Source organism: Drosophila persimilis, unplaced genomic scaffold, assembly GCF_003286085.1.
Source record: "Drosophila persimilis strain 14011-0111.01,24,50 unplaced genomic scaffold, DperRS2 tig00000000-arrow-pilon, whole genome shotgun sequence".
NCBI classification, from domain to species: Eukaryota; Metazoa; Arthropoda; class Insecta; order Diptera; family Drosophilidae; genus Drosophila; species Drosophila persimilis.
The window spans coordinates 2,957,494-2,982,001 of record NW_020825288.1 but is presented as its reverse complement, the minus strand read 5'-3'; the positions used below and the strand labels follow the sequence as shown (position 1 = coordinate 2,982,001).

Here is a 24,508-nt window from a genome sequence, read left to right as displayed (position 1 = left end):
CAATTTTACTAAACTATATGCGAAATCATATTCTAGCCCATTACTAAAGAAATTTAATAAAAACCATTATATATATATATATATACACACACATACACAATATACAACAAATTGAAAGCTGACGATAATCCGAAGAGCAAAAACCCCCCATAAAAGAGAAATAAATACAAATTACAAAAGGAGCAAAAACAGAAATTGAAGGAGAATACTAAATAAATACATAATTAACTGAAGCCACAAGTTGTTTAACTCTTGAACGGGTCAGGTCTCCCCATTTAAACGCCTCATGATGTCAATTAAGGTGCACTTTCCCACACTGGCCTCCCCAATGCAGAAAGAGACAGCTACACAGTGGGGCCGACAGGGGGAGAAAGAGAGAGAGAGAGAGAGCGCGCGATCAGTTACACAAAGGCATACGCGTAAATGCGAGTTTAATGTGAGCCGGTTTGCGGTATGGACGGCCTGGCGATGTCTTGTTGGTTTTCTATAAGGCTAAATGCGTTAACCATTTGATCATGCGAATATTAATTGGCATTGGCCAACACCAAAGCTCGGCCCGAACCCCGGCCCAGCCGCACTCATACGCCAATGTTGCTGGAAACTAAATGCGCGCCGCGCATGTGTCAAATGTTGCCAGGCATCAGCGGATAGGATAGGATAGGATAGGATAGGCAAAGAGTCTGTCCAGCCAGAATGACGACGTTTTGAGCAACCTGGGACCTGAGCATCGGACAACATCATACTAGAGGTGGGATTTAAAAGAATCTACTTGGCTTACCACGGGACAAGTAAAGGGGACTGGAAATGAAGGAGCGTTTTGGATACATTAGAAGGAGAATAAGTGCAAAAAATGTATATTCGTAAGCAATCTTTTTCCATCGTGTCACGTACCCATCGCTAGGCGGCTGGCTGCATTTGATGCTTCATCTTGCGCTTAACGGTTTAAGTTATTGTCTCTCCCCGTCTCACTTGCGTGCAATTTGTGGCGCACAGCTTATCACAATTTCATTATTATTATTATTATTATTACTATAGTCATGGGGATATGTACGGGTTTGTACATATCGTTACCATCAGGACTGCCCACCCTCCCTCTGTCTCGTCTACACAGTACCATTTGCCATTTCTCTGGATGTGCGTTTATTTGTAATTGAAATTGCGTGACTTTATTCTTTGATTTCGCCATTTCCATTTCCATTGCCATTGCCAGTTCTTCCATGCTCGTAATGTGCCTCTGCGCATGGAGCGGAGGGGAGAGTCAACCTGTAAACTTGCACATTTTGCCCTCTTCCAACTGATTTATGCCTTTAACGGCACAGCACACAACAAAGTACGTCCAAAACAAACCAAACAAAACCCAGAAGTCTTGCTTTAGTTTATAATCCGACCTCAGGACACCCTAGAATAAGGTATACTTATTATTTGGGACAGGGACATACAATATGTAACATCTGTAGATCTATTAATTTCAGCAGCTTTTATAACGACGATCATTCAGGCACTGCTGCTGTGTCAGTGAAGAAATCGAAAACTTTTCTTCAGCCTGTTTCTAAGATCCGAGATAGCCCAATATGCCCTTGTATTTTACGAGTAATGCGTATAAATGCCAACAAACTTTTTCGTGAGCTTTCATTTCGCTTCGATTGCGGCCGAGACCGGCGCGGCCGTTGCTTTGAAAGCTGTTCCCCTGTTCCAAATGCCAGCAAGCAACGAAATGTTTGCCCAGCCCTTGACAATCAAATGTGTCCCATCCCCCCATTTTGTATTGTGTGTGGGTGGATGACTGTGTATGTGGTGTGTGTGGTTGTGTGGGAGAAAGCAATACTGGACAAGAGCTTTTTTTCATTGCTGATCTGATAATCCGAATGCTGGGTGCCTGTTATGAGTTGTACCAAAAAAACCGCCAGACGCCAACAAAACGTGTGCACTGAAAAGTGGTCGAAAGGCTAGCAATCCATGCCTTTATTTCAATCGCTAGGTTGCACATTCATGAATAAAGTAATGAATATTTTAGTTTCTCTCATAGGGCATCATTTGGCCTGAGACTCCTACATACGTATAATCCTGACACGTCCGATAACAATTTCTTTCGTTAAAGAAACGGTTCAGATTGCCGCCACAGTTAGAGTACACAAATTGACGGCATTTTCCATCCATCGAATCGTAGGCCCACAACAGGCGATGTCCCTCGCAATCTCCATATTCGGGACGTAGCGAACAAATCCCTGTAGAAAATCACATCATCAATCCTTCATCCATTACCTACATTTTTCTATAAGAGTTTACTTTTTCTCAATGAAACGCTGGCTACAAACTCAACCGCTGCCAGTAGCACGGCCATTAGGCCAAGTAAAACTCCGAGCAATCGCATCTTTCGGCCCTGCTGAACTCTGAATGTGCACTGAACTGGATTTCAGACATATTTTGGGTATTTATGGCTTGCAATGGATTACTTTTGGCTTCAAATGGAAATGTGTTTGGGGCTATCAAACCGAATACCTATGCAGTTATTTTGGAACAAATACTATAGTTACTGCAGGCCGTTAAGTTAATCCGCACTTGTGAAAGATATTTAAACTTGAGTCGTAACTATTTTTCACCTGTAGAAAAAACATTACATTTTATAGTTGTATGGTTCGTTCATAATGCCTCTTTATGTGTATATTCTCATTGTAAATGTGTCTTGATATTCATCATTTTTTTCGAAAACAGCACAAGCTAACATACACTCTACATAAGTAGAAAAACGATTCCGATTGCCACCACAGGTAGAGTAAGCGAATTCAACGCATTCATTATTATTTTTATCGTAGGCCCAGACCAAGGTATGCCCGTCGCATCTTCCATATTCGGCCCGCATTGCACAAATCCCTGTAAGAAATCACAGCATTAGTTCTGGTATTTCCTTGATCACTGATGGCTTACTCTTCTGTAACGGATCAGGGGCCAAGGAGTATTGAACCAGCACGATCAGCAGTCCAATTGAAGCTCGAGGATATCTCATATTTTATATTTTCCCCTAGAAGGTCAGAATGTCGACTGAACTGATTTGCAACAGATGTTGTGGTATTTATAAGTACATTTTTCTTAGAACAGTGCGCCCGGCTAATTGAAATGAGTGATGGCTAAAAAAGGGAACAAAGAACTAGTTCAATAATTCCAACAAAATTTGTTAGCTACAATTTCAAGACTTTTGTTCAAATTCTCCCAATCCTAGGACAGATATTTTTGTAATTAGTGTTTACCGTACACATTTGAAAAGTTGGACGACTGTTTTTTATTTCGCACTTAGAGATCCGTTTTATTTGAATTCCATCTTAATTCTATATATCATATTAACATATCCTTAGCCTACACAAAAACTCATGCATTCCCCCATGCTGTAGAAACGATTTTGATTGCCGCCACAGTTCGAATAGATGAACTGGGCGCATATTTTCCCGATGACATCATAGTACCATAGTTTACGGTGTCCACTGCAATTGCCATACATAGGTCTTTGGCTGCAGATACCTGTGCTGACCACAAAAATTTTATGAAACATTGTTGGGAAAATTGTGAAGTTAACAAACCAAATCGTGTTTTTCTATCGTTATAACCTGAATCGTCCTTGTCAAGTCTCTTGGCATACACAAGCGAAGCGGCTAAAACCACCAGAATAAGGCGCATCCAGTACATTTTGAGATCCTCGTATGTTTAACCCACGACAAGCCAATGACAGACTCTGGCACGGGCCTCTGTCATTTATAGTGCCAACCATGGAGGGCCCGCCTATAGTCAGAACAATGACAACAATTTAGGGGACAGCTCCATAAATTATCTACCAACTGTTTTCTAAATGCCTAGAGCTCTTAATATTGCATAAATCCAGGTGTTCTTACAGAGGCACAGTGGGGCCTCAGCCGAAAAGAGGTGGAAAATGTAAGTTTTCTGAGTGAACGCTTATATGTATGATGTGAATATAATAATCTGATAAAGAATTTTCCAAGGCTTTCGAAAATTGAAACTTCGGATCGAAAATCGGATTTTTAGGTTAGAGGAAAACGCTCATATATACATATATTTCACTGAGCACCAATTAGTTAGATATTTCTTTCAAATGCAGTCTATTTCTTGAATATATCTTCATTCATTCAGAAGTTATAAATTTACCAAGCTGAAATGGCCTGAAATGTGAGACGGAGCGACGGACATGGATTTAAACATGTGGCCTACGGTTTTGTAAGAAATTCAGAGACGAAATTTGTTGTATTAAATTTGTAGCTCTAGTAACGTTTATTGATTATTATGCGAATCAGCATTGTTGCGCTTTCGAGTATAGCTTGGAAAATCTGGCTGTCGCACTCTGCCTCGTTCTTCCTTTCTATTCTCTTTTCCATTTCATCTTATTCCTATTCCTCGAGTATCTCTCTGCACGGTAGCCTCTATCCCATCCCCGATTCTCATATATTTATGTTGTTAAATGAAAAATGTTTCTTGAAAAAGTAAAGTAAATCAAAAGAAGTGGAAGAATGGAAAGAGAAATGGAGCAACAGATCATTATTATTATCAACATTTATGGAATATGTTTATCTTTTTTCAATCATTCAGTTACAAACATACTAGAATGCCACTTGGGTATGCGGCAAAGTCTCTCGCAGTTTTTATAGGTGAGGAAGCGATTTCCGTTGCCACCACAGTTCGAATAGATGAACATCTCGCATTTATTTGTAAATGAATTGTAGTACCACAAGGAGCGACGTCCCTTGCATTCGCCATAGGATGGCTCCTGCAGGCAAACAGCTGATCACACCGGAAACTGGCATCATATTAGCCGAACATTTTTGAAATATCTCAAGAAAACAAACCTTTGTTGAATTTGTTGTCCTTCATCACATTAGGGCCCTCCAAGATCTCACCGCGTCGGGCATACACAAGCCAAGCGACTAGAGAAACAAGAGCAATGCGCGCCCAAAACATGTTAAGGTCTTCCTAGCACCAAGAGCAAGCCAATGAGCAACTTAGGTCCAAGCTTCAGGCCCTTATATTGGCCGGCAATGAAAATAAAGATTTCTGAAGAATACATTCCTCTACCTGCCTTCTAAATTTAGCAAGCGAAGTGATCCGAAACTTTTATGTGGAAAGGTCTTTGAGCAGTTGCTCAATCGCACATCTTACTCGTTTCCACGGCACTTTAGATTCACAAACCAGAAAAAAGAAAGGTCTGCTTCGAGTGAAAATTCTTACTCCCTTAAAAATCGAGAGTTTCTCGATTTGTGTTACCCAATTTTACAGAGAGGAAAGAATGAGTGAATATTTTAATGAATAAAGGCGGGTCCGTCTGTTTCTTTAAAACTATCTTTCCTTCTGGATGGAGATGATCATTAAAACTTTTACATTCTCCTTACCATATTTACCATAATCTAGATCCATCAAATTTGTAACAATTTTTCCTTGAATCTGAATATTTCAATTCATATTTAATATATTATTAATTAATATAATTAATATATTAATATATTTAATAAACCAAATCACTATATCATTTCATATAGAAAAAAAATGTTTGTGGAGAAAAATAATCACCAATCCTCAATAAGATTCTGCTTATAAGATCAAACAAAATTGGATTCAAGTGTTTTAGATTCAAGAAAGAATATTTATTTTATTAGGCTATTTTATATACCCTTTTACCCAATCATTCATTTGTATAGATTTATAGATAGTAAACGGGTCGTGTTTTTGGCAAAAGTCGTGGCAATCTTCATAGTTGTAAAAACGATTGTGGTTACCGCCGCAGTTCGAATAGATGAACGTCTCGCATTTCTTCCGACTGCCATTGAAGTACCAAAGCCGGCGATGTCCTTTGCATTTGCCATAGGAAGGTTGCTGGAGGCAGACTTCTGAGCGGAACGTAAACGTTACGTAAATATAGTTACTTCATGGGGTAAATCTTATTGAACACAAACCTTTGTGTAACTTCCGTTGAAGCTCCTTAAACCAATTATCCTCAAAAATATCTTTATTAACTGCGGAATACACAATCCAAGCGAGCAAAGAAATAATTGCAATGCGCAACCATAACATATTGAGATGAGATCTTCCTGCCAGCGAATGACCAGCTCAGAGCCAAGCTTCTGCCATTTATAGTTCACGGAGCACCCAGCGTTGAATGAAAGAAAGGGCTTCCTACAAAGCAAAAAGTTTTCTCCCAGCTGGCTTCTAAATTAAGCATCCCAAGTGATCCAAAACTTTCGATGTGGAAACGTACATACTCTTGCATTACTCAATGTGGGAACAGTGGTCAGAAATAGTGTCATCGATTCTCCCGGTACAAATCAAGACTGCCCTTGAAGCTACCAGCTATAGAAATCTCATTTCAATTTATGGATCCGTTTCCGATGGCTATACAAGTAAAAACTTGAACGTACAAACACATACAATTGTCAACACCGTTTTCAACACCGAAAAGCAGTATCATGATCATGATCATGCTCTGTTGAAGGCAAAGGAAGTCTGCTTGGATTCAGCTTCTGAGCAAATGAATTATACCACTAATGGGCACTCTAATCAGTTATAGATTATTCAGGGACTCGACAATTTTATTAGTATCCCTTCATAGTATCCGTCGTATATTGGAAATTGTAACTTGTATTATTTAGACAAATATATTTATGGTTACAAAAGAAACAGATATATGTTAGGAGTCGATTTGTCATTAGAGACAAAATTCGGCACATTCCTTATATGTGTGAAACCGATTGTTGTTGCCGCCACAGTTTGAATAGATGAAATGCTCGCATTTACGGCGGTAGGCATTGTAGTACCACAAAACGCGACGTCCTTTACATTTACCATACGAGGGGCTTTTGTTGCATATCTCTGAGCGATGCAGAAATTGAATGATCAGGTTTCGCGTAAATTTTCAAGGGAACAAACCATTTCGTAAATGTAAATCCATTGTCACAATCTTCTCCCGCGGGATGTCTTTTTTGGCGTACACAAGGGAAGCGGCTACACAAAGCAGAGCAAGGCGCATCCAGAACATTTTGAGATCTTCATAGAACCCACGGAAACTCAATGAAAGACTCAAGCCCAAACGTCTTACATTTGTAGAGCCTTCCATGAATGCCCCATTAGCATTAGTCAGAGCAAGAACCATTAGTGGTGTGTTTTCTCCACAAATTATCTCCCAGCTGGATTCTAACTTTTGCAATAAAAGTTTTTCTGTGTGTGTTTTTAAGGCAGAAGGCAGCGTGTAAATACTTACATTTAAAAAATTCGTCGCATTCTTCATATATTTCGAAACGATTGTGCTTACCGTCACAGCCCGAATTTATAAAAGGCTGGCATTTTTTCCTTTTGCCATCGTGGAACCACTTTGCCTGACGACCCTTACATCTGCCGTAGTCCGGAATCGTGAGGGAATGATCTGATCGAAGTGAATTTATTTTAGTATTCGATTTTGGAGAAATATAATGATACCAATACTACTTTACCGCCATTGAGAACTTCCTAGCACCCACGACAAACCATTGACCAACGCCGGCCCAAATTTTCTGGCACTTATACTCGTGCCGTCCAAGCAGGGTTTTCCGGCCACCCATTAGTTGTCAAAACTGGCCAAAAACTTTAAGGTGGAAAGTAATTGAAATTCAGGGAATAAAATAAATGTTACGGATTAGTCAACCTCAGCGCTTCAGTTGATTCTATATTTTTTGGTGTGCCATAAAATACTTGAAACTTTAAGTCCTTTATGTACCTTAATTGAATGAGCCCCACCATTTACTAAAATAGAGCCGAATTCATAGAAACTTGTGCAAGTCGAATTCTGTTTATACGAACTTTTGACAGACTATCATGCAATGATTTTTGTAAAAAAAATGTGGTTCTGAAAAACTAAGCTATAGTCTCTGAGATCTGAGTATTCTAACAACCAAACAAACGACTACCCTAAATATGCATTATGTGGTCGAAACTCTTCTTTCTGGTTGTTAAACCCGTGTTTCTTTAATAAAACAATATCCTTGTACTCTAGGAGTCTATATCTTTATGGGAGTCCAATAAAATAGCACATACATACAAGACAGGATATATTATAATAAGTAGTATACCAATTATAATATCAGTAATATTAGATCATAGTTTAAGAGAAACTGAGTTATATTTTATTAAAATTATTGTGAGCTGAAATAGCACCGCTCACTGCATTCCTGATAGGTGTAGAAACGATTTCGGTTGCCACCACAGTTCGAATAAGTGAACCGCTCGCATTTACCCATTAAGTTATTATAGTACCACATTGAGCGATGGCCCTTGCACCCGCCAAAAGACGGGTCCATGCTGCAGATAGCTGAGCCGAACCGGGGAATCGTATCATTCATTACTGGAAAAATTTCGGGCTAACAAACCTTTTTGCATTTTCGTCCTTTTCTTTTCCTCCTGATCCTGCCGCTCGAAGTCTAAGTTGGACTGTGTGTTTGTGCGGTGTCCAAAAACAAGCCAAACGGCTAGAAAAACAAGGGGAAGGCGTAGCCAGAACATTTCGAGATCTATCGTTGGAGCCCTGTTAGCTACTGACCGACTGAGGCACAGGCGTCTGGCATTTATAGTTCCAACAATGATAAAGAAATGAGCTGATTAATCAAAGAAGCTCATTCCCAACTGGCTTTTAAGATATGTGTTCAAAAGCTTTTATGTGCCAAAGTATTTGGGTAGGAATGACCATTTTCCCATTTGCTTAGCCCGTAATAAGGGGACCTTAGTAATGTTACTGATTTTTGTGCTCTTATTGTTTTTGAGATCAAGGTAATCTTTCATATGGATTTAGGTAAGGATGCTTTAAGTGGTTGAGAACTATTTTTTCTGGCTATATGACTGCTGAACCCCCTTTCAGAGCGTTTAAAAAGAATCTACCGAGAACGTCTGTCTAGTGGCAATAATATATTGCACAAGAAATTTGAGTTGTACTTTCTCCGATCACTTATCATAATTTTTAAAAAATCATCAGCGGAATTTCAGTTTTTGTTTGCCTTTTTTGAGCATTTTAGTAGATTAAAAAAAAAACTAGAGCTCAAGCAGGATAAACCTTATCTACCTGGGTCAGATTTTCCCAGTGCGTTTTGCTGCAAAACTTCATGCATGCCTCATGGCTGTGGAAGCGATTTCGGTTTCCGCCACAGGTCGAATAAGCAAATGGAAAGCATTCATTGCGGCGGAAATTGAAGTTCCACATTTTGCGTTTTCCTTTACAAGAGCCATAGGTCCGGCCTTTCCGGCAGATTCCTGAGTGGATTGGAATTCATTGTATCATTAGTTTTTGTGGAAATCCCTGGTTAACAAACTTTCGCGTTCATCCAGCATCTCTAATGTCTTCAGATTCTTCGGGTTCGATTCTTCGGAATTTACAGAGACAAGTGCAAGCCAAACGGCTAGAAAAACAAGAGCAAGGCGCAACCAAAACATGTTGAGATCTACTCGGCATCCACTGGAAGCTACTACTGATCGAATAAGGCACAGTCCGCTAGTATTTATAGTTCCATTAATGGAAAAAAAAGAACGAAAGTATTCAACAACTTAAATGTAGAAAAGTTCTTGCACAGTTGCTATCTTCGAACAAAGGGACAGTGTGTCACCTTCCCCATATATTCCATTTACTTTATTTTTATTTGTTTTAATATTGTTTATTCAGATTGCTTTGAAATTGAATTCAAGTTTTATGGGAAGGTGTTTGGTCTCGCTAAAAATAGAGAATATGTAGACGGCGTAAAAACGTGCGGAACTTTGATTTTACAACTGGCATCTTTTTGCTGAATCGGAATCTGTTTAAATAACAGATTAATACATTAATTAATTTAATTTGTTTGGTAAAGCTTCCCGCTTGCTCTCAAGAGCTACCTTCCCCCAATGATATAGAACATACTGGAGACACAACGCAATTTTAACATAAACTTTAGATATACCTTCAAACCGAACAGTAATAAAATTAATATATGGACATTTCCGTAAAGATTTGAACCGGTGCCAAAATATACTTTTGTCTCGATATTATTTTATAAATTATTAAAACTCATATAAATTCAAAACCAAGTATGAGTCAAAAAACAAAACGAATCACTTCGCCTATCATTAGAGGGATACATATTTGATGTAAATTGATCGAGTAGTCGTCACTATACATTGTTACAGTTGGGATAGTCTGATTTCGGAGAGTCCATAATGGTGGCACTACTCTACGGTTGCCTGCTTTGATTCTTCTTCTTCGACTTCTTCTTGGTAATGTCCAGAAATAAATCTTCCAGAGACGGCTGCGCCAGAGAATAGTCCGCCACCTTCCAGCTGCTCTGATTCTTCTCAATGTATAAAAATACTCTCGACCATCGCAGTTTGTCAGTGGGTATGTGGTAAGTGAGCCTGCCACCGAACTCCTCCCTGAAAGAGCCACCATTAGGGGTATGTTTGGCTGGTCCGAATACAACTTACTCTAGCCATGAATTGGGATAGTCCGAATTCATTTGATTCTTTATCTTCTGTAGAGTGTGGGCCGTGCTGTGTGGGTGGATTTGAGGGTTCAATTTATACGGCCGTTGGAGACTCTTTAAATTCCTACTCACCTTTCCGGATTCGTCTCCACAACTAACTTGAGCACCAGAACCTGGGCTAACTTATTCTTGATGCGCTGCTGTGACCCCAGGCAATTAATTTTCCCATCCACCATAATAGCCAATTGAGTGCAGAGGGCCTCCACCTCCTCCATGCTATGGGAGCTAAGCAACACTGCCTTCCCGCTGTCACGCAGTGAGGAGAGGACATTCCACACATGCCGCCGGGACACTGGATCGACTCCAGAGCTGGGCTCGTCCAGACAAATGAGCGATGAGCCCTCACCGGCCACCGCTGCGTTTAACTTTCGCTTCGTGCCGCCACTGTAGTCCTTGACCTTGTTGTCCAGGTGCTTGAAAAAGCCATAGTCGGAGGCCAGCTTTTCAGATGCTTCTGTGACGAGATTCCGGGGTGTGCCGCGCAGCAAAAGGAATATCCTGAGTGTTTGACGGCCAGTGCAGAAGTCGAAGAGCGTGTCGTGCTGGGGGCAGTAGCCGATCTGTTTCCTCGCAGCTGTGGGACTCCATTTGAGGCTGTAGCCTCTGACATGAATACTCCCCATCGTCGAGGATATCTCGCCTACAATCATCTTAAAGGTAGTCGTTTTACCGGCCCCGTTGGCACCCAGCAGACCAAAGCACTCGCCCCTGCAGTGAATTTGAGGTTTAGTTATTACTATGGCTGCTGTTTAGTCCACTACTCACGGTTTGACAGTGAAGGATATTCCCCTCACGGCAGACACGCAACAGAATCTTTTCGAGACACGTTTCAGGACCAGAGCATGTTTCTTGCGATCCTCGGTCGACATTTTACTTATCCTTTCGGCCGCAGCAACCACATCTTCATCGTCGCTTGCAGGCTTTTTTTTTAAACACAAGCAAAACAAAATATATTTCAGACCATACCACACTGTGGTAATGTAATTGGCGAAAAACAGCATCAGCAAGTAGATAATACCAGAAATAAGCAGATACTTCACCTCCACCCAATCCAGGATATCTGTGAGAAGAAATTTAACATAAGGCCGTTTTCGGCAAAAAGTCCAACGAGCACATTCAAATTAAAGTTTATAAAATCACTATTCCAAAAACATTTGTCTCGATACTATTTTCTAAAAATATTGAATCTCTAATTTAACCAATTGGCATATAATTTTATTAACTTTGTCCTCAAAACCTATGCAAATAAGCAAATCTTCACTTTTCCGGTATTTTTATACCCGATACTCAAAATGAGTATTGGGGTATATTAGATTTGTGGTAAAAGTGGATGTGTGTAACGTCCAGAAGGAATCGTTTCCGACCCTATAAAGTATATATATTCTTGATCAGCATCAATAGCCGAGTCGATTGAGCCATGTCTGTCTGTCCGTCTGTCCGTCCGTCCGTCTGTCCGTCTGTCCGTCCCCTTCAGCGCCTAATGCTCAAAGACTATAAGAGCTAGAGCAACGATGTTTTGGATCCAGACTTCTGTGATATGTCACTGCTACAAAAATATTTCAAAACTTTGCCCCGCCCACCTCCGCCCCCACAAAGGGCGAAAATCTGTGGCATCCACAATTTTAAAGATACGAGAAAACCAACCGCAGAATCGTAGAGAATGACGATATCTTTTAGACTGCGGAATCTGAATTGGATCGTATTATTATTATAGCCAGCATCAAGAAAACAATTTCATTTTTTCTCGCCCTGTCTCTCTCTAACACACACGTAGCATAGGCGCCTTTGCTTAGAGTAAAACATTAGCGCCTAGATCTCAGAGACTATAAAAGCTAGAGCAACCAAATTTGGTATCCACACTCCTAATATATCGGACCGAGACGAGTTTGTTTCAAAATTTCGCCACACCCCCTTCCGCCCCCGCAAAGGATACAGATCTGGGGATATTCATAAATCTCAGAGACTATTAAGGCTAGAGTAACCAAATTTGGTATCCGCACTTCTGTTAGATCTCACTATAAAACGTATATCTCAAAATTTCGCCACACCCCCTTCCGCCCCCACAAAGGACGAAAATCTGTTGCATCCACAATATTGCAGATTTGAGAAAACTAGAAACGCAGAATCTGGATCAGATCAGATCATTTTTATAGCCAAAAGGAACAAATCAATTTGCAGTGGCTACGCAGCACCCGACGTCACGCTCAGACTGATTTTCTGTCTCTCTCGCACGCACTCTTTGTCGTGTCGTTTAATATTAGCGGCGTCTGCCAGAGGAGAGCCATACTGACTTAGTATCGGGTATAACTGTAGAGTTGCGGTGTCCGCAGCAACTCACAACGTTCCCCCTCGTTGGTTATTATTTCGGTATTTTTGGTATTATTTCGGTATTTTTACAGTCCTGTTTTCCTTGACTTTTTGACTCTTATAGGAAAACTTATTCTCGCTAAAAGTTTTTCCTAGAAGTTTGCTCAATATCGGTCAATGGTATATTTTAAGCCTTTATTAAGCCAAGATATTTCTGTCCCTTGCGAAATGTCGCATGCGATATAAGGAGCGACAGAGGCTTAAACTAAATTTAAAAAGAAACTACAAATCATTTCTGCGTACAACATTTATCGGAAATTCGCATCAATATATTGACTCAATTTTCGCGTAAATCTAAGTTTGAATTGGCGAAAGCCACTCATACTTCAGTCCCGCGAAAATACGTTGTTCTTTATTTCACAAATCCCGAAAATGAACCGTTCCCCAAAATCGACCTTTGCATTCATTATCAATGTTGGTAATCAAGTGCTATTTTATAGGATTTTTAAATCCCTCTAACTTTGACCTTTTTTACCACTTGCAAGGCTTACGACTGCCCACATGAGCATTTCCATGCTGTCGCACGGCATATTTGTAAGAATTTAAACAGAAAAAATAGTCAAAATATTGTGAAACGGATTTTTAATTTCACAATATGCATAACTTAAAACTCTTAAATAGCCCAGTAATTGGTGCCAAGAGATGATTTTGGGGAAAATATTCACTTTCCAGCTAATTGCAAAAAAACCCAGGCATTCGCAGGGGACAAAAATATAAGTGTGTGGTCGCGGTCAACGGTACAAAAGCCAATTTCAGCGAAACCTAAGAAAATATTTTAATGTGAATAATTTGCTGTGCTTTGATGTCCCTTAATGTACCCAAAAATTATTATTGATTTTTTTTTAAGTCTAATGTTAAGGATATTTGCTTGGAACGAAAATTTCTGGGGTGAATAAAAGATACGTCGATATTACGAAATTATTCTGGGATTTCTTTTAGATAGTTGCATATGCATTATTATGACATGATATGATATGTCAATATGTTAAACAAGTTAAGTTTCAATCAAGTTCGAAAATAAGATCGGTAACAGATCTCTCCATATGTAACTGGAAATGTGCTATGTGATATGTGAGTGTGCTCAAAGTGTGTGTCTTGATACTTACCGAAGCAATTGCAATAGTAATGTACAGGTGTTAAGCCGGGAGTACAATTCAACCTAAGCTTATCTAAGTTTTCAACTGGGATGGAATCAGCATGGCACTGCACAAACCTTGAAAAGCCGTTTACGACCGCAAATGTGCCAGTAAACACAGGGTAAAGGTAAAATACGTATATCATCCACCGAAACTCCGTTTCGTATACTTTGTGATACAGCAATACCATGATGATGGCAAACAACCCACCTACGCAAAGGAGAAACGGATTTGGGGCTTAATTTAAAATGCATCTGAAGACTAAAGTTTCAAAATCCTACCGATCAGATTGTGTATCGTGGAAATTATGACCACAGCCCTGCCTGGACTTCTGAAAAGGCATGCTATTATATAGGTAAAGGGTAGAGCCGCCACTCCTATGATCATCAAAATCAATAGCATCTCCCCGGGATGGCACGACTCGTGCACCGCCACTAGCAGTGCCAGCGAAAACACAAAGTAGAGAACCAAGTCCGGGATGTAGTGGGTCAGCCAGTAGGTCACCATGTTCACGCCGGACATCTGTTGCTGCATCCGTATCTGCGTTACCTTCTCCTGCACCACCAAGATGGCGAATATCGCCAAGACAATGGACAGATATATTGAAACAGCAATGGTCAGTGCGATAGTCGATATTGTAGCACCATCTACTTTATCCGAAAATTTGAAGGGGGCATTGGTTACCTCTATACTCGCCTCGTGACCCACCACTGCTTTGGCCATGGCGTTGAACGCGAGGTTGAGCGAAAGTGGAGCACTATGCAGGAAGGGATCATTTCTACTCCAGACGATCATCTCTTGGTCGACGGTGACTGCCGCTATAAGGCTGCGCTTTATTTCGTATATCCTTTCGGGCGTTTCTTGCCCCGGGCCGATATAGTCGCCTACATTCTGGCTTATTCTTTCGACGGTGCAGTGTTGCTGGGCTAACTCTTGGTAGGCATTGGATATATCCCGCATAGGTCGAGCGTCCGATTTCGGTTGCAATAATATTAAGACGTCATCGCTTTTGTAATCAGCCAGTGTTAGCGGTAGCCTCTTCATATTGGAGCTCGATTGCCTTCGAATAATAGATAGAAGGTAGATGACTAGAGGCAGCAGCAGGATAACCAGAAGCATCCATTTCTTATCATAAATGTATAGGATCTTCTTCAAAAGCATGGCCTCCCACTGGCCCAGGCAGCGCAGGCAACAATTGTCACGACGTCTCTGTGCCTGTCTCTGCCTCTGCTCATCCAATCCGCCTCCGCTGGTGCGACCCCCACCGCCACTCCCAAGATCTTCCGCACCGTGCGACATAAATATTTCTGCAAGACTGGCGGAGCTAAGACCGAATCCCACAACATCCAGCTGCTCCTTCTGTTGCTCCAAGTCGTTGAAGAGTGACCCAAAGGATCTCAAAAAGCGGTGAGGCAACCGATAGGACACGTCGGATCCAATGTTACTCTGTGGACGCGTGTGGGGGACGTGCTCGGCTATCAGCTGGGTCAATCTGGGCACATCGCAGCGTGGGCCCTTCTCGCAGGTGAGCAGATAGCTCGTTTCGTACCGTTTCTTGAGGGACGCCAATGTGCCCAGGCACCGGAGCCGGCCATCGCTTATGATGGCAATGCGGTCAGCCAATACTTCGCCCTCGTCCATTTGATGGGTGGTGAGCAGAATCGTGCGCCCCTGCTTCTCGTCCAGCATCAGCTTCCATAGTTCGAGCCGCGAGCTGGGATCCAGACCCGAACTGGGCTCGTCGCAGAACACAACCTTGACATTGCCGCACAGGGCGCAGGCCAACGCAAGCCGACGCTGGGTACCGCCAGACAGACTCCGGGCCGAGCTGTTGGCCTTTTCCTGTAGGCTAAGCTTCTGCAAGTACTTGTCCACCTCCTGCTTGACCGCTGCTCCCTTTAGACCTCTGAGCCGGCTGTAGAATCGCAGGTGGCTGGCTGCACTTAAGCCACCAAAAAATATGCTCTTCTGCGGACAAATACTCAAGGACCGACGGGCCAGGAGCCGTTGGGTTTGTATGTCGTAGCCATTGATAATCGCTGTGCCGGAGCTGGGTTGAATAGTCCCCGTCAACATTTGTATGGTAGTCGTCTTGCCAGCGCCATTGTGTCCCAGGAGCACCATGATCTCGTTCTCAAACAAATCGAATGTGAGGCGAGTGACCACCTGTCGTTTGCCAAAGCTTTTACTGAGACTTTTGATTTGAACACCAGATATTTGGCCCTTGGCGTTGGCATTCACGAGCTTGGAGTTCCCTCGTTGGACAGGATACCAGACCGGGAGGGATAAAACTCGTCGCATGTACTTGGACGGACACCAAAACCGTTTGGTGCACGGGAAAGACCACGGCTGTGGCGTGCCAAACTCGCCCGGCCTCACCTGCTCTATGTATAGACAGATGAGGACCGAGATCAAGCTAACCAGCAGCATGATTAACAGTATCGCACCCACGCTTATGCTGTCATTGAGCCATGACGTCTTGAACAGATTGCTCCACTGCAAACCCAGACCTGCTTCCTCCCATATGACAATTCGATCCAAGCCCATCCCCATGGCCGAGCAAACAAAAATGCTGCACAGGATGCTCGCCAGTGTCCCCGTGGTGTCTTTGTCCATGATTATTGTGGGCAGAGAACTCGCTATGAACAGAAGGGGCACAATGATGCCAGCCCAAATGCTGCGAGAGCAGAAGGAGCTGACGAGGAAGCCAAAGCATATGAAAGAGTGGCTGCACACAAGCATATAAAAGAGAAAGACGGACCAGCCGGTGTGAGGGAGAAGGGGCATGTCTTGAAAGGGCCAAAGTCTTCTGATGCCGATTAGCGTCCAAATACTCGCAACGAACAGCGATATTACGATTGTAATTATCATGGATTTGACATACCAGGCCAGCCATTGCAGAGAGTTGCTTACGTCGAAGATGTTTAACATTTCCTTCAGCTGAAGCTCTTTTTCCTCGACAATGTCCTTCCAAATGAAACGCTTAAAGAACTGCTTAAAGAATTACTTAGTCTTACCTCAACATCCATCATGAGCATGAGTACAAAGACACAAAATAAACATACACGAATATATGCAGTAGAACTAAGTTCAACATTTGTATATAGTTGTTCGAGTTTCGGTCGAATCACTGCTTGGGTGGAGTTCTTTTTCTGCAGATATTGTATGCTGATTTCCCTCTGAATAAGTAGAAACCCACTTTCCTGGTATTCGTGTTTGTTGTTGTGTCGCGATATCAGGCGATTCGTCTTGAAGTCTTTGGTAATGGGAAAACGCAGGGCAAATCGAAACCTATGCGGCAATTCGGATATATCGGACCATTCATCGGGAAACTCTATGCCGCGCACCCCTTCGTTCGAAGTATTTGTTGTAAGCACTTCCTCCAAGGCCTTGGCATCGACAAAGCCATCAACATAGATCGTAATGTTGTCGTCATATTCAGGAAAGGATACTCCTTTAATAAGCGACTCAAGAATTTTATTCCGCGGCGAGTATAGTAGGGTCATTTTTCCTTGTAGGCTGAAATCATTGAATACCATTGAATGAATTTTTTTTGTAGCTATAATTGGTGGTTCGACTTACGGTTGCAGTGAGTGCTCATTGTTTATTTCTTTACCGGAGGCCTCAATTTCAGCAGTCCAAGCGAGGTAAACGACTCCCAGCGGAAATACAAAAGAAAATAATATTAAATAAGCCAAATTGGTTTTGCGTCCTAAGAGCATACGTAGATTCTTCCACAATATCAATAGAAACTTCTTTGTAAAGGACAAGACCTCCGGCTCTTCCATATTTCTCTAAAAATAATTCCAAAGGGATCTACTGGACAGCTGAAACACTACGAACTTGATCGGCTGTTATACCCGATACTCAAAATAAGTATTGGGGTATATTAGATTTTTGGTGAAAGTGGATGTGTGTAACGTCCAGAAGGAATCGTTTCCGACCCCATAAAGTATATATATTCTTGATCAGCATCAATAGCCGAGTCGATTGAGCCCCGTCTAGCCTGGTGCTCAAAGACTATAAGAGCTAGAGCAACGACATTTGTTATCCGGACTTCTGTGATACATATGTCACTGTTACAAGAATATTTCAAAACTTTGCCTGTGGCATCCACAATTTCAAAAATACAAGAAAACCAACAACGCAGAATCGTAGAGGATGACTATATCTTCTAGAGTGCAAAATCTGAACCAGATCGTATAATTATTACAGTCAGAATCAAGATATATGTATATCTACCATATCTATCCGGTTGCTGAATCTGGATCACAACGCATCATTTTTATAGCCAAAAGGAACAAATCAATTTGCAGTGGCTACGAAGCGCCCGACGTCATGCTCAGACTGATTTTCTGTCTCTCTCGCACGCGCTGTTTTTCGTGTCGTTTAATATTCGCGGCTGACTTACTTACTGACTAAGTATCGGCTATAAATGTAGAGTTGCGGTCTCGGCAGAAACTCACAACGTTCCCCCTCGTTGTTATTGATATTAATCACACAAAGCTGTAATCTGTTTGCAACTTGTACAGAAATTAAACGAACTTCATGATATGATATGTATGATCATACATTCTGTATACATATACATTTCTGTATATATTCTGAGAGCATGGTCTCGGCAAAACAATTTAAGGAGAAAAAATATTTAATTTACATAAATAAACATGAATATTTAATTATATAAAAAGGCTCGTCCCCCAGATCACAACCCAAAGACAGTCTGAAGATTGGGACCAATTGCTCCACCGATACAACCCGCGTGGTTCACCCACGGTCTACCCAAAATGTACAAAATCCAGATAGACCATGTTCATCCGCCTACGTATCGGCCATACAAAAATTAAATAAATTAATTTATTTAAGCTATTAACAGCAAAGCTGAATGGCTTTAGTAGCTAGTGCTCGAATAGTTTCAAAGTTAATATTATATGTATATTAGCCCTAAATTTAATAAATAATAAAAATAAGAATTTTATTTGAATATTATTAATTTATTTGCCTTAAATATAAATTTATAAATCGGATATGTTTCCATTGCAACACGTCAAACAGCGGATTACTCGGCGGGGAAACTGTGTGGCCCCCGACTCCAATTTATTACGTGGAAACTTCACGGTAAATATACATTTGCTACTTAATAGGTATTCCCATAGCATCCCTCTCAGACAATCATTATTAAGGATCGGACATGTATGTATGATTATATTTCAAAATATATTTGAGATGGACTTTCTCCGATAACTTTTTATAATAATTAAAAAAAATAAACGGCAGAATTTCAGCTTTTTGTTTCCATCTTTTTTAGCATTAGGTGAGACTTTGAAATTAAAGAAAAATAATTAGCGCCAAATCAGTAACCATCTTCTAAGATGTCGTATATATCTGGGCTTTTCCAGTGTTTTTCGCTGCAAAACTCCATGCATGCCTCATAACTGTAGAAACGATTTTGGTTTCCGCCACAGTTCGAAAAGGTAAACGGCAAGCAGTCCTTGTTGCGGTAACTGAAGTTCCACATGTTGCGTTTTCCTTTACAATAGCCATATGATGGGCCTTTCAGGCAGATTCCTGAGTGGATTCGAAATCATTGTATCATTAGTTTTTGTAAAGAACCCTGGTTAACAAACTTTTGCGTTCATCCAGCATCTTTATTGTCTTCAGAACCTTCGGGTTCATTTCTTCGGATTCTTCGGAATTTACAGTGACAAGTGCAAGCGAAACGGCTAGTAAAACAAGAGCAAGGCGCAGCCAAAACATGTTGAGATCTACTCGGCATCCACTGGGAGCTACTACTGATCGAATAAGGCACAGTCCGCTGGCATTTATAGTTCCATTAATGGAAAGGAGGAGGCAGCGCACTCCACTTCATCACGAAAGTTCTCACTTGCATGGCTTCCAAAATAAAAACGAAAGTATTCGAATACTTAAATGTAGCAAAGTTCTTGGGCATTTGCTAAACACCGAACAAATTGACAGTGTGTCACCTTCCCCTTATTTTCCATTTACTTTATTTTTTTGATTGCTTTCAGATTTCATTCAAGATTCAAGAGATGGGAAGGTGATTGGATGGCGCAAAGACGTGTTGTATTTTGATTTCGCAAGTGGCGTCTCTCTGCTTTTCTCTAAATCAGTTGAAATAATTCACTTCAATTAATTTAATTCGCTTGGTAAAGTTCTTTGCTAGCTCTTAAAAGCAATTCATGACCTTGGAATCAGCTCCGAAATTACAAAAAAACATATTGGAGACACAATATACCCACAATCACAACGGTAATTCAATTAATAAATGAAAATACAACATCAGATAAGAAATAAAATAAAATGAAACAAAAGCAAAGGACCCAATTAAAATAATTGAATGCATAGTTAACATAATTTCACAGGACTTCGTATAAACAGAGAATACTTCCGTACCCCCTAAACAATGACGAGCAACCGTGCTTCAACGACGAAAATCAGACGAATAATGTACGAGTAATAACGACGGCGGCGGGAGAGAATCGTGTGCGGCAATATTTGCAGAACGAAAGCTTGAAGTTGGGCCAAGTGTGGGTGCGGGAGCAATGATCTTCTCCACGAAGACTAACGACGCAAAACAAAGAATCAGCGGCGTATTGTGTATCTACCCTTTACAAAACAGCTAAATATTATCAATTAAAAATTTGTAACATATTTATTTGTTATTATTTTGTGCTTTTATTTTCTTTATTTCTTTATATCTAATCCTTCTTCGTCTTCCTCTCGATAGCTATCCCTCAGCCACACTATTATTATGTTTATACATTTTAATAAGACATTATTTTTATTGAAAATGTCACTTAGAAAGAGTTGTAGCTTAAAGATTCTTAGCGAGGAAGCACAACCTGTGTGTTTCAACAAACCTCTTATTATTAATATTAATAGAAATAACTATACAATACTCATGGAAGAGGAAAATCATTTTTTTTTTTTAGGTTTGGTATTCTTGCAAGTTGTAGCCGCCGCAAAATTCCATGCACTCCTCATGGGTGTAAAAACGATTTCGGTTTCCGCCACAGTTCGAATAGATGAACGTGTGGCATTTATTTCGACGGACATTGTAATACCACATTTTGCGCTTTCCATTGCAATCGCCGTAGGATGTTTTGGCTATGAGGCAGACCTCTGAGTGGATGAAAACATGTATGATTATCTTTTTTTTGCCAAATCTATGGATAACAAACCTTTCCGCTCTTGCATCATATTTCTCTCCAACTGTTCCTGCTGATCCAATTCTTCAAATTGCATGTCTCCAGAAACAAGCCAAACGGCTAGAAAAATAAGAGCAAGGCGCAGCCAGAACATGTTGAGATGTCTCGTTGGAATCCACTGAAAGCTACTGACCGACTCCAGACTAGGCCTATGGTATTTATAGTTCCTTTAATGGAAAGTAAAAGCCGTCTCCACTAATTTGTCATGAAAATTCTCATTTACATGACTAGTTAAAATAGTGGCAAACAGCCAAAGTTTTCGCCAAAAGTTCGATGTGTTAAAGTGATTAAGCAGTGGCTAAACGTGGCACCAGGGAACATATATGTACATACATACATATGTATCATGCCAGCAATTTGCCAGTCAGACTGACCCATGTACCCACAGCCCTACAGTTTATGTCAGCCATTTCCATAAAAAGCATATATATTTTCAAAAGGACCTCGTTTTGCATTTCCTTCCTTTTTATGTCAATTTGTTTTAATTATTGTGTTTTCTAAACTGATTTAAACAGATTATTAGTAATTTGGTTTCCAACTGATTTCTGCACAGAGGTAAACTGGTGTCACTTCACCATTTCGTTCACAGTGTACTTTCGAATGCAAGTCGAAATCATGAATAGTACGAAGTGTGTGGGAGAGAGAGATAGAGAGGTTTGCTGTAATAATCCGAACTGACCCAGATTCGGTAAAAGATATAGCCATTCTCTAGTTTTCTCGTATCTTGAATGTTGTGGATGCCACAGATTTTCGCTTTTGTGGGGCGGAAAGGAGCGTGGCAAAATTTTGAAACAATCTTGATTCAGTGTGATATCCCAGGAGTCTGCAAACAAAATTTCGTTGCTCTAGCTCTTAAGGTCTCTGAGAACTAGGCGTTAAACCAAACGGACGGCGCACAGACAGGCAATGCTCTATCGACTCGGATATTGATGCTGATCAAGAATATAAATATATACACTTTATGGGGTCGGAAACGCTTCCTTCTGGGCTTACACACATCCATTTTCGCCACATATCTAATACACCCCCATATCCTCTTTTTGGGTATCGGGTATAGAAATCACTTTATCGAGCTGGTCAGCATTAAGTCCGGACCTGACTCCCATTGAGAACCTCCGTGGGGAAAGTTATTCCTTGAATAGTTTAAGTCAAAACTCCGTCTAATTTTATTTTGTTTGGCTTAGACATATACATATTTATTTACATACATATTTAGGCGTTCTTCAAATCGGAGAATATTTCGATTAGGTATAAGATTCGTTTTGGGTCTCAAAACTCGTCTTTCTGGCTATTACATCTATTGTCAAGAATTCAAAACACTATATTACAATAATAATAATATAATATAATAATATTAGAAATATAATAACTATATTAGGTTCCCCCTAAAAGCAGAACGTTTACTGATCCTGATTCCAACAGTTTTCTTTTGTCATGTCTGTATGTATGTCGGTAATGCGTCAACTGAATAAATAATTAACTAATTTTTCTACTCGTAGGAGTTGTGGGGTTTTTTTTTTGAATGTAAATCACAAAAATGTTATAGCTTGAAGAACTTCTAGTTCAAATATTGGACTGAAGCATTACGTATATTACTTAATATTACTTATCAGTTATATAACACCTTGGAAGAGTCTTTTAGAAACTCCCTACAGATTGTTCGAATTCATCATCTGGATCTTCCAAGACGAAACTACTCAAGTTGTATTCACTACAACTTTGCATGCATTCCGAAAAGGTGTAGAAACGATTTTCGGTTCCGCCACAGTTCGAATAATTGAACCGCAGACAGTTATCTGTGATGGGATTAAAGTACCACAGTGAGCGTCTTCCGTGACAGTTTCCATACGCTGGCTTTTGGAGGCATTTCACTGGATGGACCGAAAACTGGTACGTAGAAATACATTTTGTGAAAAACTCAGGCTACAACTAACCTTTTCGATCATTTATCATCTCCAATTCAAACTTCTGATCCGATGAAAGTGGCTCCTCCTCTATGGGCTTTGCAAAGACAAGTACAAGCCAACCGGCTAAAAAAACAAGCCCAAGGCGCAGCCGGAACATGCTGAGATCTCCCGTTGGAGTCCACTGAAAGCCACTGACCGACTCTGGTGCAGCTCTCCGGCATTTATAGTTTCCTAAAAATAGAAAGAAAGTGAACTGATTTATCAAGAAAGTTCTGCTCCGTCCCATCTGGCTTCTTAGATAAGTGGCAAAAGTGTGCGAAAACTTAAAGGTAATCACCTTTGTATGGAAAAAGTGCTTGGCCAATTGCTCAACTCAACGTGTAATCAGTAGCGGCCAAAAATTATGTGACCGGTTGGTTGCTTGGCAGCAGTGAAACAGCAAGCGAATTCAATTAAATTTCCCAATAAATTACAAGTGCAGAAAGCGAAATACAAAAAATAATCGCACGCGTTTCCACGGCGCTTCAGTTCATGTTAGACAGATGCATAAAAAATATATATAAACTGGCCAACCTGGTCTCTGGTCTACGGCACTTAAACCGGTACTTAGCACCCCGATACATGATTACGCAAACCGAGCACCAAAACATCACCTTACCTCACCTCACCCTCAACATACATATGTACATTCATCCTAACTCACTTACCGAATCGAATCGGAGATCTGTTGAGATCGCACACATCACACATACGCCGCGTTGAAAACGAAAACATCGGGAAAAATGATTTGAAATTCTAGATCAAGGCCAGGCCCGGCTAGGCCCATAAATATAAATGCACATTGGATATCAATGCTAGGCGCTAGGCGCACGCAAAATGCGTAAGTAAACTAGTTTTTGTGTATGCCTCCACCGATTCCGATGCCGATGCCGATGTAGCAGGAGATCTGGATAGCCCGAGCCCGAGCCCGTTCCATGTTCCATTTTCCCCCCCAAGGAAGCACTGTACTGCCACGCAACACGATAAATTGTCAGCCGAATGCATTTTGTCACATTTGGCTATTTTGCATTTGTAAATTACAAGACAAAACACTTAGCAGTCGCTCAGGTTAGGTGACGCGAGATCTCGGGGACAGGCATCGGCTTGGCTTGTGCGCCTGGCAGCCCAATTACATATGGAAATATATTTTATTTATTTTTATTTCGGCTACCACTCGACTGGAGTGACTTGCAAAGCAAAGCGAATTGCACATTTGTGTTTCAGTTTTATTTATTTTCAATATAAATGAGATTAAGAAAAATGTCTTTAATACTAATGGCCCTTTTCACTCGAGTTTTTACCTAAATGGA

The 24,508-nt window shown here is 40.8% G+C and overlaps 5 protein-coding genes and 3 long non-coding RNA genes across 8 annotated transcripts; all 8 read right to left on the bottom strand.

Annotated features, from left to right (window-relative positions):
* Positions 1–1,935: 1,935 nt before the first annotated feature.
* LOC113567431 lies at positions 1,936–2,388 on the bottom strand. The gene is made up of 2 exons (XR_003409439.1): positions 2,287–2,388; positions 1,936–2,225 (listed from the first exon to the last, which is right to left on the bottom strand). It is a non-coding gene; the product is annotated as an uncharacterized LOC113567431 (long non-coding RNA).
* Positions 2,389–4,531: 2,143 nt separating this feature from the next.
* LOC113564908 (kunitz-type serine protease inhibitor HCRG2-like) lies at positions 4,532–4,933 on the bottom strand. The gene is made up of 2 exons (XM_026984239.1): positions 4,848–4,933; positions 4,532–4,782 (listed from the first exon to the last, which is right to left on the bottom strand). The coding sequence occupies exons 1-2, from the start codon at positions 4,870–4,872 to the stop codon at positions 4,583–4,585; spliced, it is 225 nt and encodes a 74-aa protein (XP_026840040.1). The 5' UTR covers positions 4,873–4,933; the 3' UTR covers positions 4,532–4,582.
* Positions 4,934–5,609: 676 nt separating this feature from the next.
* LOC113564904 lies at positions 5,610–6,000 on the bottom strand. Its single transcript, XR_003408376.1, has 2 exons — positions 5,949–6,000; positions 5,610–5,882 (listed from the first exon to the last, which is right to left on the bottom strand). It is a non-coding gene; the product is annotated as an uncharacterized LOC113564904 (long non-coding RNA).
* A 968-nt stretch (positions 6,001–6,968) lies between these two features.
* Positions 6,969–7,711, bottom strand: LOC113567444. The gene is made up of 4 exons (XR_003409442.1): positions 7,670–7,711; positions 7,479–7,609; positions 7,250–7,411; positions 6,969–7,182 (listed from the first exon to the last, which is right to left on the bottom strand). It is a non-coding gene; the product is annotated as an uncharacterized LOC113567444 (long non-coding RNA).
* Positions 7,712–10,081: 2,370 nt separating this feature from the next.
* LOC6595219 (ATP-binding cassette sub-family A member 17) lies at positions 10,082–14,157 on the bottom strand. The gene is made up of 5 exons (XM_026994688.1): positions 13,994–14,157; positions 11,286–11,580; positions 10,593–11,228; positions 10,462–10,527; positions 10,082–10,410 (listed from the first exon to the last, which is right to left on the bottom strand). The coding sequence occupies exons 2-5, from the start codon at positions 11,519–11,521 to the stop codon at positions 10,212–10,214; spliced, it is 1,137 nt and encodes a 378-aa protein (XP_026850489.1). The 5' UTR covers positions 11,522–11,580; positions 13,994–14,157; the 3' UTR covers positions 10,082–10,211.
* Positions 14,158–14,265: 108 nt separating this feature from the next.
* LOC113564897 (ATP-binding cassette sub-family A member 3-like) lies at positions 14,266–16,639 on the bottom strand. Its single transcript, XM_026984173.1, has one exon. The coding sequence runs from the start codon at positions 16,637–16,639 to the stop codon at positions 14,285–14,287; it is 2,355 nt and encodes a 784-aa protein (XP_026839974.1). The 3' UTR covers positions 14,266–14,284.
* Positions 16,640–19,284: 2,645 nt separating this feature from the next.
* On the bottom strand, positions 19,285–19,774 carry LOC113567458 (kunitz-type serine protease inhibitor homolog delta-dendrotoxin-like). The gene is made up of 2 exons (XM_026995410.1): positions 19,651–19,774; positions 19,285–19,591 (listed from the first exon to the last, which is right to left on the bottom strand). Exons 1-2 carry the CDS (start codon positions 19,697–19,699, stop codon positions 19,377–19,379), a joined length of 264 nt encoding a protein of 87 aa, XP_026851211.1. The 5' UTR covers positions 19,700–19,774; the 3' UTR covers positions 19,285–19,376.
* Positions 19,775–20,719: 945 nt separating this feature from the next.
* On the bottom strand, positions 20,720–21,339 carry LOC6595220 (kunitz-type serine protease inhibitor 2). Its single transcript, XM_002020157.2, has 2 exons — positions 21,226–21,339; positions 20,720–21,166 (listed from the first exon to the last, which is right to left on the bottom strand). Exons 1-2 carry the CDS (start codon positions 21,287–21,289, stop codon positions 20,973–20,975), a joined length of 258 nt encoding a protein of 85 aa, XP_002020193.2. The 5' UTR covers positions 21,290–21,339; the 3' UTR covers positions 20,720–20,972.
* Positions 21,340–24,508: the final 3,169 nt, after the last annotated feature.

Excerpts from the sequence above, each read along its gene's own strand:
- LOC113564908 (XM_026984239.1), bottom strand. The coding sequence starts at position 4,872 with ATGAAGGACAACAAATTCAACAAAG. Across the intron at positions 4,783-4,847 it reads GGACAACAAATTCAACAAAG|CTGTTTGCCTGCAGGAGCCA; the intron begins GTTTGTTTTCTT and ends CGGTGTGATCAG.
- LOC113567458 (XM_026995410.1), bottom strand. The coding sequence starts at position 19,699 with ATGAACCCGAAGGTTCTGAAGACAATAAAGATGCTGGATGAACGCAAA. Across the intron at positions 19,592-19,650 it reads GATGCTGGATGAACGCAAAA|GAATCTGCCTGAAAGGCCCA; the intron begins GTTTGTTAACCA and ends GAATCCACTCAG.
- LOC6595219 (XM_026994688.1), bottom strand. The coding sequence starts at position 11,521 with ATGCTGTTTTTCGCCAATTACATTACCACAGTGTGGTATGGTCTGAAA. Across the intron at positions 10,528-10,592 it reads GTGGAGACGAATCCGGAAAG|CACGGCCCACACTCTACAGA; the intron begins GTGAGTAGGAAT and ends CCACCCACACAG. Across the intron at positions 10,411-10,461 it reads TATCCCAATTCATGGCTAGA|GGAGGAGTTCGGTGGCAGGC; the intron begins GTAAGTTGTATT and ends TGGCTCTTTCAG.
- LOC6595220 (XM_002020157.2), bottom strand. The coding sequence starts at position 21,289 with ATGCAATTTGAAGAATTGGATCAGCAGGAACAGTTGGAGAGAAATATG. Across the intron at positions 21,167-21,225 it reads TATGATGCAAGAGCGGAAAG|AGGTCTGCCTCATAGCCAAA; the intron begins GTTTGTTATCCA and ends TCATCCACTCAG.
- LOC113564897 (XM_026984173.1), bottom strand. The coding sequence starts at position 16,639 with ATGGACAAAGACACCACGGGGACACTGGCGAGCATCCTGTGCAGCATT.